We start from the raw sequence: 19,048 nt of genomic DNA on the forward strand, positions 1-19,048 counted from the left end.
TAAAATCTGTCCAAACAACAATCAACATAAAAACCTTATCACTGCAAATAGATTTCAGCATTTCTGGAGGAAAAACTATCCGAAAAGACTAGCAAACGCAAACTTTCAGCAATATCTTCTATCAGATCTGCAGGTCTCAAGTCTCAAAGAAAACTTCAGCCACAATTCGAACTCCATCACAAAGCTCAAAAACCTTCAAACATCTCCAGCCACAGGTCTCCCCCTCTCAAATCATATCACATCAGTGGGTTAAAAAACACCCATGACCCTCAAAACGAAACTGAAATATATGTATAAAAGAAGCAAGCAAGAGAGAGATCAAGAGAGGAAAACACAAAGAACGAAACCTTAGGAACAATCCCTAGGCTCTGTTACCATGTAAAGTAAAAAAGCTTTGGAAGAAAGGAAAGATCAGTAAGGTTGGATATCCAACCCTATCGTATTTATAAGACAATATGCAAATTACATAAAATTTCAGTAAAAGGGCAAAATTGGAAACGGGAGAAAACCTAAGAAATAACATAAAATTAATTCGCCCAAATGCCCACAGCCCAAACTTGGGGCCCACAGCAGGCCCATATATACTATAACAAAAATAAATGCCCTTTAATCAATATTTGTCAAGCCTCTCCATTACAATGTTTTGCTGTTTCAGTATACACCCGTTACGGGGCCAAAACATGTTTTGTTTTTCCTTTTCTTTTTTTCCAAAAAGAAAAACAAAAGGCCGTAACCACTGTTACGGCCCATACTGTAACTGTAACTGTTACCGTTATGGAATACCTTGACCAGAACATGGTAGATCCATAATGCAGCCCAATGTGATTGCAAAAGACTGCAATGGACAGCTTACCGACTCTGACTTCAAAGTGCTGTATCTCTTCAATTACAACTCAGATTTAGGTGATTCAAAAGCCAAAAGAAACCTTACTACATCTAGTTTCAGAGAGGGAGGAAAAAACAAAGCAAAGCTCAAATGGGACTGATTTTAGGACATTCACAAACGTTTCAGAACTCCACTATTTTCAGACAGATATCACTCCATAAATTTTAATAACCTTTCTTGTAATTAGAATGGCCTGAAATTTTACAGGCTGAAAACTCGCATCCTTTTGGATCTTTGATGCAGGACATGGAAAATTAAATATGATATGCAAGATTGCAGGCTTAGATCACACCAATTCAGAAACAATCACACAAATTCCACATCCCACATGAAAATCCAAACATTCAATTAAAGGGGAATCTATGCGGGTCCAAGCCGACACAGGCTAGGACTGGACCAATAAAATTATAAACCAAACAATGTCAAAGGGAAATAAAATCAACTACTCATGCATAAAAATCAGTCCCTAATCCAAGGGATTCCCTAATTTCAATTCAAGGAACCCTAAGGTGATAAAAAATGGCAAATCAATTAAGGATCATGTAATATAGGATTAGGATTCATAAAAAAATAGCTATGAGAGGATAAAAGAGGATAAAAACCTGAGCCAAAAGATAATCCCGCGTGTGGACAGCAACAATGGCCCAGACGAACGTGCGTGTGATCCCGGCCGCACGTGTGTGGGGCCCACTATTCAGAAAAAGGCCACCTTGGCCCTGGTCGGCCAGGGATGGACTCCAAAACCTCCAAATTTCAGCTCGATCCGATGTACGGTTTGTGCGTGGTGCTCCGCCGAAGTTTCAGCTCGCCTGCGGGCCGAAATCTGGAAACCTGCTTCAATGAAAAAATCTGATGCAACAAAAGGACAAATTCGAAGTACGGATGGTGGGGGAAGATGGAAAGAAAAGATGATGGAAGATGGGGGTGAATTGGGATCGATGTGGCTTCGCACCACGGTAGTTAGCCCTTCGAAAAGGGAGGGCTTCGCACCCACTTTTGAATTCTTCCACAACTCACGAAGAGAGCAGAAAAATAAAGCAGGAATTTTTTATTAACTTCAATGAATGAAAAGAACTACAAGGGGTGCCTATTTATAGGGAGAACCCTATACCCAAAAACTCGCACCATGTGCGACACCTATTACTTAGCGATTAAGTAAACTAAAATAAAAATCAAACAAGAAAATCTAAAGCGTTCACGATGTTCTAAATAATAACAATAAGCAAAACCTAAAATATAAAACCAATCCGATGAGTGGGCCACGATCATGAGATCCCATGGTGGGCTTTTCTTGACTATCGGGCCACTTTTCTGAACCAAAACTTGTTTTCTAGCTAGGAGGCCCTCTCTGGACGTCGTCATCGAGCCAAATCGATGGTGGGGTCCTCCTTCTGCATACGTACGTGCGTAGGGGGGGCGGCGTGAGTGCGCGTGTGCGCATGATGTCCCCATCAATCTTCCCCTTTCCCTTTTAGATCCTTTAATTTGAACTGACTCACTGTACAGGCTCTTGGTCTTTGTTGCACATTACCAAACCATCTAAGCCTACTTCCCATCATTTTATTACATATTGATGCTACTCCTAAGTTCCCTGAAATGCATTCATTTCTAATTCTATCATTGTCGAGCCACGCATCCATCTCAACATCCCTATTTCAGCTAAGTTTATCCCACAAACATGTTGTTCCTTCTGCCCAACATTTTGTCCTACAAAGCATCGTTGTTCTTATAGCTATCCTATAAATTCCACCTTCAATTTGATTGGTATATGGCAATCACATTAAACTCCAGATGCTGTCACTCTTACGCGTTAGCCCAAATTCAATATTCCTTGCTCTCTCGAAACATTATGCTATTGCTTGGCCTCATTCTTCATTTTGTATGAACCTCCATGGATTCTAGGGGAAATGGGCATAAGGATAAAAAATTGACGATTCTTGCATTGTCGGGAAGGTGGTTGAGGTAATGTTGTGATTGTTGAAAGACGGGAATGTAAAAGTTTTCAAGAACTTGCCAATCTCCATTTAGATATAAACACATTTTTAAAACCTAATTTAGATGGTCCAAATCATACCTTTATGCCGTGAACTTTTTATACTATGAATGGATGTCGTTCCTTTTTAGATTGAGAATATCTCTTTTGATTTATCCCCAATCAAAGAATAGAACCAAACCCACCAATTCTCTACACTATAAGGCTGTAGAGAATGGTGGAGAAGATGAGATGTCAATTAGATGGCCTACAAAGGAAGAGGGGATGAGACTTGCCCACCCCCTCTCTCTCACATGTGTGTGTGTGGACGTCCACAAGATGGGGATGGGTGACATTTTGGGCTGGTCCTATTCCCCTTGGGAATATGATCTATTTATAGGAGCAGCTCTAGGGCTTCAGTGTAGCACCTGTTTTGGTGCTCTGCCATCCTATGGACTTCAGTATTGCCCTGCAATGTTAAAGGAAATTAGTGTCAATTGACAACTAGTTGAAGGAAATTTTCGAAAAAAACATGGAGAACATGAAAAACCAATGGATATCACAATCAAAGCTCCAACTCTATGATTTTCATGCAAAACATGATGAACCAATGGATTTGTAACCATTTGACACTGATTTAACATAATTTCAACAAAAAAAAGGGATCGGAAATTGAAAATGCTCACGGGATCGAACATGTGAGATATATCAACGCTACCTGTGCATTTCGTATCGAACAGGTGGGATACAAGATATATTGTGGGATATATCGGCCGATATCGTTGATATTAAAACATTGCTTGCATCAATTCAGTTAGACAATGCGTAGATTATGACCCCATACAAAGAAAACCTATTGTGTGCACTTGTTTTTTGTAATGTTTTGATTTTTTAGCATGTATTGATGTCTTTTTTAACAATCATTGAAGTTTCATTGAAAAATTCAACCAATTTCCCCATGTTTCCAACAACAGTGATACATTACGCGATACAACGAACATATCCCATGCGATAGTCAATACGTATTTGCATCCCATCGGTGCAATACGTAACGTGATTCCGATATTTCAAATGCTGAGTGTAGCAGAAGCACTCACTTAGAATGATCACAAGGGGAAAATAAGCACCTTCTTTCACCTACGAGGATCCAAAGTGTAAACATAATCAAGCTTTAACGAAAATCAACTGAATTTCCAGTTTGCTGATATTCGGACAAAAGCATGTGGTTCATGTCATCTTCAAGATATTTTGGGCAACCTGGGTATGTGCAATATCTATGCTCCGGCTTGAGGGGCAGTCTGCAAGAATTTCTGTGCGCATTATTACATTATTTACTCCTGCGAGTACCATACTGTGAGTTTAGGGTTAAGTTTATAAAGCAAACAAGCGCTCGTCCGTGCACAGACAGGCACATTCTCCTACACTTTTCATCCGCTATAATGCATCTAATAAGTATGCAGGCTACGCATCCGGATCCCACTGTGTTTCCAAGAACACGAGCAATCCTCTTGTACATTTGCCTCCCAGGTATTAGAATTCTTCTCGAGTGCTTTCACATAAGATCAAATGTTGTCTATCTTTTACCCCTCTCTCTCTCTCTCTCTCAACATGTGAAATTGAAATGTGTGTGTGTGTGTGTGTGTGTGTGTGTGTGTGTTTGTGTGTAATCTTACAACTTGAGCATGTGATCCCAGCACAATTTACACTAATTTAGTAGCTGGTGGTGAGTTCAAGTACGAGATACGCATCTCAACCATACATAGGAATAGATGTTGCATCCAGTGCTACCTTACCCATGTCAAATATGATACAATATGGGACTTATGTCATAGTTTTGGTTCTCTGAAAAGGTAATATGAGAATATTCATGATGGGTTTCTTATGGATTTTTTTTTTTCCCATAACATCAAAGAAGAAAAAGAACGATTACTAAAAAGGAAAAGAGGGGTTGAAAGAGTTGAAAATTTTCTCATTATTTTACTTATTGGGAATACTTTTTGAGTTTCGAGAAAACTTGAAACCAATAAAAAATTACTCGGAAATTTCTAGCTGCTATCCTAGCAGGATTGTAGTGCTATGCAATGTGACAAGGAAGCATTAAAAGGGGGCCTTGCTGGCACAAGGGTTACTTTTTTTTTTCTTTTTTTTTTTTTGAGATTCAATTGCAATGTTTTTTGTTCCAGATTCTTGAAGGGTTTTCATCTATTCCTGATGAAGATTGATCAAATCGCAACTAGTTATAGATGGACTAACTACTATTCAGTAGCAAATATAACTCCAATATTGACTCCATATCATGGAAACATTTGATGTGCTTACTGTTTGAAGTTCCCACTGATAATTCAAAGTCATAGAGCTGTGGCATACAAGCCAACTTCGTTTTACATTGCGATTTTGAACTTCTGGTAGCTTGAAGGTTTCAATGTATGTTTCATTTCAAATTAGCTCACCTTTCTTTGGTTCCTAATGTTATTTGGAGTTTTTCCTGCATATATTCTTACATTGCAATATTTCAATGGCCTTATATGACATTTCAGAAATTGATAGCTACACTTGCCTATTTTGTAATTCTTACGCCCACTTCTTTTGGTTTGTCACTAGAGTTGGTAGTAATTGTGCCTATCTAATACCATGTGTAGAAAATTAGGTGTGTGGTACATCAAAGGGCGGGTGTAAATAGAGGCTTCCTTTGCAATAGCTTGATAATAATTCAAAAACAGATGGTATTAAGAAAAAGAAAAAGTGAGGCTGAGCATATTTGTAACCTTACAAAAATAAATATTGTTGCACCTGTCATGACCCCACATCGCCCACATGAAGTGTAGTGGTAGGATTTCGGTAATGGGGGTATCTTTCTTTACTATAGCTTTCAGAATTGTATGATAAATGATTTCTTTATTTCTTGTTTACCACTGATCATCTCAATGGTTGTGTTTGCAGGACTGTATCGGGTGTGAAAATGAAGAAAGAATACAGAGACTTTATTCTGTCAAAGAAATGAGCGGAGTGGAGCAGGCATGCATTTATTGCTTCTGCATTCATATTCAAATTCAATTTTTGCTTCTTCCAAACAGGAATGAGTTATAATATGCCCTTTGTTGTATTTTTACCATGAGCCCTTGACGGTTATTCATGAAAGCTCGAGAATGTACATCCTGTTGGGATACGTATCATTGAAAATTGTGATTTTGATTTTTCAATCAAACCATTTGCCTCAACATTTTGGATGAATTTTGAATTTTCAAATTTCAGTTCACATTGAAGAAAATTCAATGTACTGACCCTACGTCTGTGGATTATTGGAGCCGCAATAAGTGGAGATCATTGTTCTTCTAAGGGATTTTTCTGATTGTTTCACTTTGGACTATTATGAGATTTCAGGACTCGATAGAAAGTTTGTCAAGTACTGTCTCCCAATCAAGAAAGGTTATCGACCATTTAAGAAGCTAACATGGTAAATGATGGCTTAAGTGACCTTGAAAATTAAAGAAATCAAACTACTATTGAAGGGTTTTTTTTTTTTTTTTTTTTCCCAAGGTTGGTTTCATTTGACCGATCATATACGCAAAGTGGACTTCTGACATAATACTAGTCATAAAGAAAAGGGTAAACTGAAGATATGCATCGACTTTAAGAACTTTAATCAGGCTACTCTGAAATATGAATATCCAATGCAAGATGTAGACCAGTTTGTAAATCGAACGGCCAGACAAAATGATATCTTTCATGAATGACCACTCAAGTTACAACCAAATTTATATCATGGATGAAAATGTCCCAAAGACAACCTTCAGATATTAGTAATAGGGACATTGTTAGGTTGTCATGGCTTTTAGTTTGAAAATTGCTAGTACAACTTACTAATGGGCCATGGATGTTATATTCCATGACATGATTGGTCAATTTATGTAAGTTTACATTGACACCATGGTCGTTAAATCGGTCGATGTGGCCGATCATCTTGTACAGCTGAAGAAATCATTCGAGTGGATGAGACTGCGTAAACTAAAGATGAATCCACTCAAATGTGCTTTTTGGCATATCTGATAGGAGTCTTTTTTCTCTTTTTTTCTTTTTTTCTTTTTTTCTTTTTTTTGTTTTTTTTTGTTTTTACATCGGAGATGAATTGAGGTCAATTGAAACAAGGTTTGGGCAATTCTTGAAGCTTAACCATCGAAAAATGAGTACCTACAAAGGTTCATCGGTCAAATAAACTTTCTACGTTGCTTCATCTCCAATTCGATAGAGAAGATTAGTGCTCTCTCACCCCTGGTCAAATTGAAAGCAGGAAAAGAGTTGAAGTGGGAGAGCAAACACTCGATGGTTTTTCAGAAGATGATTGAATATTTGAAAAACCACCAATGTTAATTCTACCTTGCAAAGATAGACTCTTCAGCTGTACATTTTAGCGGCTGAAGATTCAGTCGAGTATTGTTAGTGCAAGATAATGATGAACGGAAGGAGCAAGTGGTCTATTATGTCAGTAGAATGCCAAGCACATTGAGAGGCAATACTTGCCGATTGAGAAGTTATGTTTTTCATTGTACTTTTTGGTTGTAAAGTCGCGACATTATCTGATGTTTAACACGGTCCATGTAATCGCTTCAACCAATTTAACAAAATACATGATAACATGGCTTATTCTCAGAGGCTGTATTGGGAAATGGATCTTGGTTTTATTTGAGTTCTGATTCAAGTGTGTTTCCCAAAGTGCAGTAAAAGGTCAGGCCATAGCCAATTTCTTGGTTGATCACCCTTTTGAGTGTTGATAATCAGAGCCCCCAAAATGTGATTGAACTCTGTTCATATCAAATCACACCTTAGAAGTTGATCTTTAACGGAACATAGATTGATAGAACATCCGGTGTTGGGTAGTCTTAATTTCCCCGACCAAAAAGTGACAAGAGCATACATTCCAGCTAGAGTTTGAATGCACTAGCAATCGAGTACGAGTCTTTGATCATTGGCCTTGAAATTTTGTCAGAGCTTAGGAGTCAAGATGTTCAAAGTAATATGAGACTCCTAGTTGGTGACAAGTCAAATTGTAGGATCTTATAAATGTACAAGTTTGCCTCGGATGTTGTATTACACAACAACGGTTCGACTGTCAGATAATTTCGATCATTTATACCCTTGTAACAAAACAAAGACACTAATAAAATGACGACTTGTAACGGGGCTACATTTGCCTGAAGGGATAGATGAAAGATTCGTAACTGTGTAGAAACGATTTCTACCATCGGTTTTTTAAAGGGAAATGACCTTAGAGATGTGTCAGCTGAATGTACAAGAAGATGATTGGAGATATCTGATCATTGCATACTTAAAATCCCCCAAAGGCGTAAAAGACCGAACGATCAGGACGATGACACTGAATTACGTCCTATACAAGACGATCTCTATTGTAAATGGACCAATGACATTCTTTTATGATGCCTCGGGCATAACAAAACAATGGTCATCATAAGAGAGGTCCACAAAGGAATTTGTGGAGCCCACCAGGATAGTTCGAAAATGAGGGCTCTCATTCAATTTCATAGCTATTTATGGCCAAAGATCACTAATTATTGTATAAAGTTCGCAAAGGGATGTGAAGTGTGTCAAAGACATGGACCCGTAAAACTTGCACTAACGTAGGGATGGGCGTGATGAGGTTGATCACTATCTTGCTCAAGGGAATAAATACTCCGAATCCACTGAGCTTCTTTGGACTCCTCACAGAGATACCTTGAAATCACGAGGGAAAATAAGAAAATATAAATAAATTCTAGAAAATTCAACATTTGATTGGTAGATAATAAAAACGAATTTACAATCCTTTAAATAGTGATACCAAACCTTGGAAGAAGTTTCATAATCAAACTCCAACTCAAACTCCCTAAAATTCGTAACTTACCATAAATAGTAAATTTACTATTTATAGTAAGTGTCATATATAGCTTAACCATGTTATTCTCCTATTTTTGCTAAGAACTTTTCATGTTGGACAAAACTCCTAAAGCTCAAAGGATGAAGAGTTATAATCAAACTAAAACTTACTATAAATAGTAAAAATAAAAATAAAATGGATTTTCGACCATTGATCTGATAGAATCTCGCAAATTTGGCATGGGCAACTAGGCATAAGTTGGCTAAAGTAGCTTATCCTACCCCAAAATCATATATGATATGTCGAGTAACTCATTCCGGTTTACGAGATACGCTTGTTGTAAGGTTCTGATAATCCGGATCACCTCCACCTCTGATCAGGCCTTCTCTGGTTCATCTTGAACATGAATGTGTCCGCGACCTACTCTACATTAGTCCTCTCTACTTTAAAAGAACTTGTCCTCAAGTTCTCATCCTGCTTCGGTTCATTATACTTGGTCAGGTCCCCAACATTGAAAGTACACGAGATCTCCATGTCATCCAGAAGATCAACATCGTAAGCGTTATCATTGATCTTTCGGAGGATCGGTACCGATCTAATCTTTTTGTTCTTCAACTTGTTGTAAGTCCCAGTCGGAAATCACTCATTGTGTAGATGGACTATAACTTGGCCGCCTACCTCGAACACCTTTTGTCGCTGATAGGTTGTGCCCCCTGTAACGATACCCGGATCAAAATTTATGGTCAATTTACAATTCACCTTCTTTTGGTCCAACCATGCAGGGAATGTATCGATGTTACATCCCACATCAGACCCCTCCACTTGGAAAAAACTCGTCCTCGAGTTACACAAGAGATTTCATTTATGGTACTCAAATAATTTCTGATGCCGATGTTTTTCAGCATTTTCCTTATACTCTTTTTTAGGCTCTTGAGCTAACACAATACATATACGCATGCTCTCCTTGACTTGATCAGTATGGATCAGTTCCTTTACATGTGCTTGCAAAATCTCGCATTCTTTCTGATAATGTGGACAATTAGGTAGACTTGCTCTTGAGACAAGATTAACGTGGTTTTGTATATCTCATATTTAAGCAATTTATTAGGGAGTTCACCGAGCACGATCTCCTTGAACTCCTGCAACACTGGTTTTAAATCCTCTGGAATGTTCATAGGCTCTATATAATTTTCACTTTCAACTAATGCATATACATCTCTCGTCTCCTCAGATTGTTTAACGAAATCATGCTTGGTTATAAGAGACTGTTCCTCAACTCTAGAAGTCTTAGGTTGGTTTTTCGTTCCCATAAGGATGAGGATAATCTTTTTACCGTATTTAATAAATATAAATATATTATTCTAGCCTCTATGCGTACATCAATATTATATTGTCATGGTCGGCCAAGTAATATGTGACAAGCTTCCATGTCGACTACATCACACATTACTTCATCCTTATAATATCTACCAATGGAAAAGGACATACAACATCGTTTGATTACCTCTATTTTGTTGACCTCATTGATTCATCCAATCGTGTAAGGAGATGGGTGCCTATTTGTTTTTAGTTGTAGCTTTTCCATCATTATTTTCGACACGAGATTCTCACTGCTCTTGACATCGATGACTACATTACAGACTTTTTGGTTTATAGTACACCTCGTTCGAAAGATGTTGTACGACTGTAAATCTTTTTCTACCTTTGACATGTATAACGGCTTCCTCACAATCAAAGTTGTGGCTTGTGATTCACCATCATCGGGTGGTGCTCTACAAAAATTGGGATTGTGTCGTACAGCGACCGTGGGCAGTTGAGCATTGCCTTGTGCTTGGGGTGGAATTAGCCCATCAACAATACTGTCAAGGGTTGCATGCAACCCTTGCATGGTCAACTGACTCTCCCGGTGAAAAGCTTTCATTCTTTTCAAAAGATAATGAATCCCTTGATCATCATCCACAAGATTTTGGTCCATACCTTCGTTATTTGCTATCAGTCCGATGAGAGTCCTCACTTTGATACCAATTGACGTAGGGATAGGCGTGATGATGTCGATCACCGTCTTCCTCAAGGGAATAAATACTTCGAATCCACGGAGTTTCTCTGGACTCCTCATAAAGATACCTCGAATCCATGAGAGAAATAAGAAAATATAAATAAATTCTAAAAGATTTGAAATTTGATTGGTAGATAATAAAAATGAATTTACAACCCTTTAAATAATATACTAAACCTTAGAAGAAGTTCCATAATCAGACTCCAACTCAAGCTCCCTAAAATACGTAACTTACTATAAATAGTAAATTTACTATTTATAGTAAGTGTCATATCTAGCTTAACCACATTATTCTCCTAATTTTTCTAAGCACTTTTCACGTTGGACACAACTCCTAAAGCTCAAAGGATGAAGAATTATAATCAAACTAAAACTTACTATAAATAGTAAAAACAAAAATAAAATGGATTTTCGACTGTTGATCTGATGGAATCTCGCAAATTCGGCATGAGTAACCGGGAATAACCAGGTTGGTTGGCTAAAGCAGCTTCTCCTACCCCAAAATCATATATGATAAGTCGAGTAACTCATTTCGGTTTGCAAGATACATGTTATAAGGTTCTGACGATCCGGATCACCTCCACCTCCAATGGGGCCTTTGTTGAGGGTCGAATATTGCATATTAGACTACAGTTATTACCTGCTTTTATGAACATGATACTGTTTAATGCCCCATTTTAATTGTGTTTGTGATGCAAGGTGAATCTAGGAGAGTAGACGGGAAATGATGTAAAAAGCATGGATTTTACGCTTCGAAGTCACCAAAGCAAGGGACGGACCCCAGGGGACTAAGATCGATGGATTTATACGCCAGTGATCCGTGAAATTCGAGAAATTGAAGCTCAAATGGCCTGGAAGTCAGGCAGAATGCTAGATCGCAGGGTTCCCACCATTCGTTCGCCTCGAAAATCTATACATAGGCTGAGGACACTAAATTAACCGTCAATATAAAATTTCAGCCATTGGATCACTGAGGAAGTGGCCCAACGGATAGATCAGCCCATTAATTATCAATTTGGGGCCCACCTACAATCTGGATATGCCTCAATTTTGGACTCAATGGCTTAAATGGGGAGAAAAAAGGGATGGATGGATTAGATTTCTCATAAACGTCATAGTGGACCCCACTTATGCATGAGTGTGCATAGTGCACAATTTCACTCGACGTGCACAGCAGCAGAGAGTCAGTCAAACCAACTCTTGGCTGAATAATTTCAAAAGGAAGGAAATTTCCTTCTTCAGCAGTTACGCAGGCCGTCCGCTGGGAGGTTGTGTGGCCCACTTGTAGTCACCTTACAAGTGATCCGGACCGTCCATCAGAGTCCTACATGCCCACTGACCAAGACCTAGGTGGACAATTTCCAAGAAGCAGCGATGATCTAATTTCACCTATCTAAAAGCAAGACGGACGGCAGAGTAGAAAATCAGTTGGACCGCGTCAAAAGCAATCCAAAAGCATCCATTTCTGAGTGAAATTCCGACAGGAATTCGACGGATGGAGTGGATTTCTCAAAACAAAAGCAAAGTGGGCCCCACCAACGTCACAACGTAAGAGCCTTTCACAGGCCCTTTTTTGCGCTGAACACTGGCCATTTTTTTGGTCAATGCACGATCATAGCGTTGATCGGATGGACGATCTAGACCGTCCACTGTGTAGGCCATCCAAAAACGTCCCAAGTGACGTCATTTTTTTAGAAAGGAAGCAAGGAAAGTGGGCCATTGTCTGTTCATCTTCTTGACTGCATAACAGAATTTACACAGGAGAGTTCCCTGTTGTGTAACGACTTCGTCGCGCATTGTTAATGCGAAAAATCCACTGCCTCTCCATCCAACCGACCTATGAGTGCTATAAAAGGGAGAGGCAGCCGTGAGATTGAGGGGGGGAAGAATTAGAGCGAAGACATCAGACGAGAGGAGATTTTGAACGTGGAGCAGAGAACGAGAAAGAGAGATTGGAAAGGGATGTTTTCTTTATCGAATATATTTTTCTTCTTTCCATTTGAATCTCTGTTATATTCCATGAGTTTTTAATTTCTTAGTTAGGTCTGAGATGAAATCCCTAATTTGAATGACTCTTGTTATTTGTTAATTTCATCTGGATTTGATAGATTTATTTCTTTCTCTATTATGCTTTAATGAAAACTCCATACCTCTCCAATCTATGAGCTCAATCAAAGTCTAGAAGTGGATGTTGTTTGGAATCTTATTCTAAGATGTGCTTGTGTCTGACCATGAACAGGTTTTCCTACAGAGAAAGAAATAGAAATTTACATCTATTCATGCCTGACCATGGATGGAAAGATGTAATCCTTGTGCTTCAAGGGAATTATACATCCTGTGCGCCTGAACAAGGACACAGATTGTGCTTTATTTATTGAATGTATATCAATCTAAATTAGGGTGATCAACAAGTAAAATAAGAGTTAGGATAATTAGGGGTGGATTCAAAAGTCCTAGTGTTCTCCTTGACTGAATTTTCCTTCTTGTTCTCAGTTATTTTGCATTGATTTTCGTTAGTTTACTTAATTACTGGCTAAAATATTTGTTGGCTTAGTTAAGAATAATCATAAAGTTCGAATTGTGACAATCAGTCCTCGTGAGAACGATCTCATAATACGTACCGTGTCTACATCTGATTCGTATACTTGTGAGTTTAAAATTAATTTAAATCAGGTTGGTTTAAATAAAACATCAAGTTTTTGTCGTCATTGCCGGGGACTGTTTCTGTAACGTCCTGAAAATTGGGAGTCGAGTAGAAGTCCAACTCCCGAGTTCCAACGCATCAATTATGCAACCTATTTGATGATGATTAAATGTTGTCTGTATTAGTGCATAAAACATGAATAAGATTAAGCCAAATCAGCAAAATATAATCCAAGGACAGTTGAAATACGCAAGCAGAAGACTGACTCAAATATGTATAACTTTACAAATCAATATAAATCCTCAAAGTATATATGCATTGCCAGGTCAATAATTACATGTATTGTTTCAAATTACAAAATGTCAAAAATGTAATAGTCCACTACAAGTATAACCCTGAAGCCCCGCCGATCAGAACAGTCTATATAAACTCACCAGAATACTACATATACGAGAAGGCATCCTCATCGTCTATGAATTCCGCCTCTACCTCATTAGTCAGGTCTCCATCTACAACTAAGAAAGAGTCTGGTTAGTGTTTAAAACAGCATTCCGTAACGTGGGAGTGAGTGATCAACTCAGTGGAACAATAAAGCAAAGGTTAGCATGTTCTCAATTCAGTCAAGCAGTAATGATAAAATAATACAATCAAGCATCCTTAAGCACTCTGATTAATGCAAGAATGGTATGTATAAATGATGCATGCCCTCACCTGCACTCCCTCTGTGATCTTCATCTAACGATCGCACATGTCAGTCACTTCCTCAGTGCTCTGCCCAATGCCAAACGGCATATGCAATGCGGTGCATGAACGTGATTACCAAGTTCTTATTAGTCCGTTTCATACAGCAGGATTGAGAAGTTAAGGTACCTCCCTTATATCAATTCTCAAACGATGATCCATTCTAGGGTCGTCAATCCTAGTAAATCTCATACGATGTTACGGTTCTAGGTCACTGCAAAGGGGTCGTCACCTTATCAGTGCAGGCCTAGTTTGTACTCTTGTTACTACGTAAGGGATCGTCGCCTCTACGCGGTCTTAAAGTACGCTTAAGGTCACTACAAAGGGCTCGTCACCTTATCAATGTAGGCCGACAACTCGAATACAGTGTCCCATACCACCGTATTCGGCTCACGAGGCTGTGTTGCTCACTGGACACTACGGGGAGGCTCATCACCCCAGCGTAGGCCGACAGCTCGACCACGGTATCCCATACCACCATGCCCGGCTCATGAGTCTTAGTGGATCGAGGTACCAAGGTTAATGGGGTTTTCACTGGTAAGTTTGGTGCCTTAGATTCAAGCAGTAGCGACCATACATGGTGAATATACATCGGGTCAATCGGGTTACTTGACAAGCTCGACTAGTACGAGCGTACGTTGAGTTGATCGACATGAAGTGCGTAAGCACTCCGTGTTGCCTAACCACTGCCGACATCCCAAGTACAGCTCAGATTCATCGATCACGTTCTATGTGGTGAAATCAACCTCAGCCACCTATTCAATGCCTGTTACCGATTGCCTGGACTATTCCGTAGTCCCAAACACATTCAATTATAACAAATAATCATACAAGATAATTAAAACAGTAATGGATCAATAATTCCAATCATACAAGCATGTGAGCATTTGATGGATTTTAACTTAAGCATGAATTCACACATATGCAGTCCCTAAGTAAAACAGACAAAGAATATAAGTTACATGGAGGAAATCATACACATCGTTAAGGTAGTTGAGAATCTCTTCTTAACGCCCATATAAAGTATAATTTACTACACACTTGTTCATTCCAACATTTCTACAAACACTTAGACTACATATTCTAACATACATAACGATATTGGTGATAGCACGTATTAGAGCAAATCCTTTCACTAAGGAATTGTCACGTATACCTCAACCATATATCTACAATAGTTAATCATGGCAAATCCATATTCAGAATCCATACTCATACAAACATTTCAACAAATACATGAAATGCCCTACTTCGACATAGTTCGTATGTACATGTAAAACGAAACAGACAACGCATTTGGCATGTGAAATGGCACCCATGTCAATAATAAATCATTAGCCGACATTAAAAGCCTTGAAAACCATAACCTATACGTTTATAGTCCGCACCTTTCGCTGGTAGACTCGTAGCGAACTTAGTTTTAAAAGCTAAGTCTTGTCTACGACACCACAATAACCTATAACAGGGAATAGGTTAGCTAATTCATCTATTATGCTAGTTGGAAACCCTAAGACAAGTTAGGGTTAGGTTTTTCTTACCCAAGTACGGAGTCGGAATCGCCTGTATAGCGATACAAGAATGGTGGTTGAGTGCGTGGAAAGCAGGATCGAATCTCAGGAAGAATCTCCAACTCTCACTCACTTTCTCTCTTTTCCCTCCTCTTTTCTTTCCTCTCTCCCCTAGGGTTTTTCAAATTCATATGAGGTGAGAGAGAGAGGGTTTAGGGTCCTTATATAGGCCCAGGACTGATGGAAATGGCCCCAGGGCCAAGGTATACTTAGGTTATATCAAAATGGTGCATGTTTCAGCCCAACGGAGCACTTTTGGTGGCCCCTTTTCCACGTGCGGTCGGACTTAAGCTCCCTGACCATGGATTTAGGTCAGGTTGAGTTTTCGTTCCGATCGGATTTGCAGATCAACCGTGGCGGACCAGTTTCAGTTTAACGGTCACGGTCACTTGATCAGGGTCACAAGTACATGACCATGTGTGGGACATTTCTCCTGATCCGAGGGTGTATTTGGTTCAGATTCTGATGGTCTGAATCCTTATATTTGGCCCGCAAGCGACACGACTTAGATTACTTAAGTTCGGATTTCATTTCCAAAGACATTCACGTTTCTCACACACTTTGCTCTGGGCTCAAGTTGTGCATTTCTAGACACAATTAAGACTTGATTTCCGAGGAGGTTGTCAAGTCCAGTAATGTGGTTATAATTGTATAGTTTCGCGGTCATCGGACTTTCGACGTGCGGTCCAGGTCCTATACGGAGTTTCGGTGTGCTCCCGAGAGCAACCGGGTTTAAAGACGGATTCTAGATTTCAGGGTAATGTAGCGTCAATGATACTGCACAGTTTGGGTCTTGCAAATTATATTTAAAGTGATTAGTGCTAATTTCACAAGTACTCTAGTTTAACACTCGCTAATACTAACCTAATTTCTAAAGGTTTTGGTCCTAGGTGATTTCTGCTTAAGGTGGTACTCGGGTCCTTGTACGGATTTTTCCAAGACGTTACAGTTTCGGTCCAAATTGGATTTAGGATTCTCTCTTATCATAATTCATAGCCCTAGGATTTTTCTCGCATCATTTCACCAATTTTAGGAAACTTAATTTATTTTGTCTTTATTTTCTACAGGAATTGAGGAAACTGAAAAATACATGTCTGCAAAGTGAAGGAGGAGCTCCCAATTCTTTAGAAATCAATCATCTCCTTTTTCGGGTTCTTTCTTCCAATTCTTGTTTAGTTTCATCTTGTTTTTAGGAATTTGTGATTTTTAACTCTAGTTTTATTTCTCTTAGGATGCATCTTAGTTTAGCTTTCTTTCCTGTATTACAGTAATTCAGTTTATGCTAGGACGTAGATCTCTAAAACATAGAACTAGCACCTTTTGATCCTGAAATAGAAAGAACATTTTGTAGAAGATTGAGAAACATTCGATTTGAAATGGCGGACGAGAATGGAATTAAAGCTCTTAGAGATTATTCAACTCCTGTCCAATTTAATGCACCTTCATGCATAGTGTTGCCAACCACCACGGCAACACACTTTGAACTTAAACCTGGGGTCATACAATTGTTGCCTTCCTTCTATGGTTTAGATAAAGAGGATCCATATCATCATGTGAAAAAATTCCTAGACATTTGCTCTACCTTTAGGTTCCAAAACTTTTTAGATGATTCGATCCGTTTGCGCCTTTTTTCCTTTCTCTTTGAAGGATAAGGCGAAAGCATGGTTGAATTCTCTGGAAGTTGGGACTATCACTACATGGGACCATCTGTCTAAGAAGTTCTTAAACAAGTTCTTCCCGGTTCACAAAACTAATGCATTCCGTAGAGAAATTACTAATTTCACACAAAAAGAGGGTGAGCACTTTCATGAATGTTAGGAAAGATGGAAGGACTTGCTGTTAAATGTCTATACCATGGCTTTGAGAAGTGGCAACAAGTTCAATACTTCTATGATGGTCTGACTCCCCAAAACCGTCGCATGGTTGATGCCACCAGTGGAGGGTCATTCATGACTAAAAGTGATGTCGAATCTTGAAATTTCTTTGAAACCTTGTGTGAGAACTCCCAGCAATGGGACTATTCAAATAGAGGTGAAAGAAGTCCCCAACCACAGAAGAAAGGTGGTATATATGAGATAGGAATCACGCCAGATCTTTATACCAAAATTGATAGCCTAACACAGAAAGTTGATGCTTTGATGTTAAATAATGGAACTCCAAAAACAACTCAAATCGAGTCATGTGCCATACGTTCCAGTCCCGCCCATCCTACGCAGTCTTGTCCATTTGGTGCAGCATTTCTAGAATTTCTCACTGAACAAGTGCATGCTATGAATACTTTATGGAGAACTGGGAATGATCTTTACTTAGACACCTACAACCCAGGGTGGGCTAGACATCTAAATTTTTCTTGGGCTAAAGGATCACAACAAGGAGGACCATTTGAAAATCCTCCAATGTAACCTTACCCCTAAGTTGGCAGTCAACAACTTCAACAATTTCTGCAATATCAACAACTTCCTTCACAATCAAGAAAACCATCTCTTGAAGATACACTCAATCTTTTTATGCAGAGTTCTCTTCAATTTCAAAAAGACACCCAATAAACTTTACAAGCCAACCAAAAGCTTACATGCAAATGCACAAGCCATTGCCAAGATGGAAATACAGTTGGGTCAACTTGCCGCCACATTGAGTGAGAGAGAGAAGGGCAAGTTCCCTAGCCAACCTGTGGCAAATCCAAAGGGACAGTATGAGATTGGCTCTAATTCAAACCAAGAACAATATCATGAGCAAGCCAAATCAATCATTACCCGTAGTTCTGACAAACAGATCGAGAACAAAGTAGAGATGCCTAGAGAAAAATCAAATTCCAAATCGAAAGACCAAAATGAAGAGGAGAGACACACTAGTGCATCCAAAGTCCAAAAGCACTCTGACTCTCCAGGAAGCACTCATGTGTCATCCTATGTGCCTAAAGCACTTTTTCCTCAACGTTTGGCACCAGTTAAGAAAGGAAACAACTTTAATGATATATTGGACATGTTTAAGCAAGTGCGAATAAACATTCCGTTGCTTGATGCTATCAAGCAGGTCCCTGCTTATGCTAAGTTTCTTAAAGATTTATGCACTCAAAAGCATAAGCTAAAAGTCCACAAGAAGGTCTTCCTTCTGGAGCAACTCAGCTCCATGATTCAACACAACGCCCCTTCTAAATTTAGCGTTCCATGAGCTCCCACCATTTCTTGTGTTATAGGAGATCATAAGATTAAGAAGGCATTGCTTGATTTAGGGGCGAGCGTTAATTTGTTGCCATATTCTGTATATGAGTAGCTAGGACTTGGTGAACTGAAATCAACCAAAATAACACTA

The 19,048-nt window shown here is 39.0% G+C and overlaps 1 protein-coding gene across 1 annotated transcript in view; it reads left to right on the plus strand.

Moving 5' to 3' along the window:
- LOC131225872 (thioredoxin reductase NTRC) overlaps positions 1 to 6,078 on the plus strand; it is a 122,526-nt gene extending 116,448 nt beyond the window's left edge. Inside the window, exon 10 of the mRNA XM_058221473.1 lies at positions 5,799 to 6,078. Coding sequence (XP_058077456.1) covers positions 5,799 to 5,859 — 61 coding nt within the window. The 3' untranslated portion in view covers positions 5,860 to 6,078. The remainder of the gene's footprint in view (positions 1 to 5,798) is intronic.
- The last annotated feature ends 12,970 nt before the right edge of the window (positions 6,079 to 19,048 follow it).

The sequence above is a fragment of the Magnolia sinica genome, chromosome 14, assembly GCF_029962835.1.
Source record: "Magnolia sinica isolate HGM2019 chromosome 14, MsV1, whole genome shotgun sequence".
Lineage (NCBI taxonomy): Eukaryota > Viridiplantae > Streptophyta > Magnoliopsida > Magnoliales > Magnoliaceae > Magnolia > Magnolia sinica.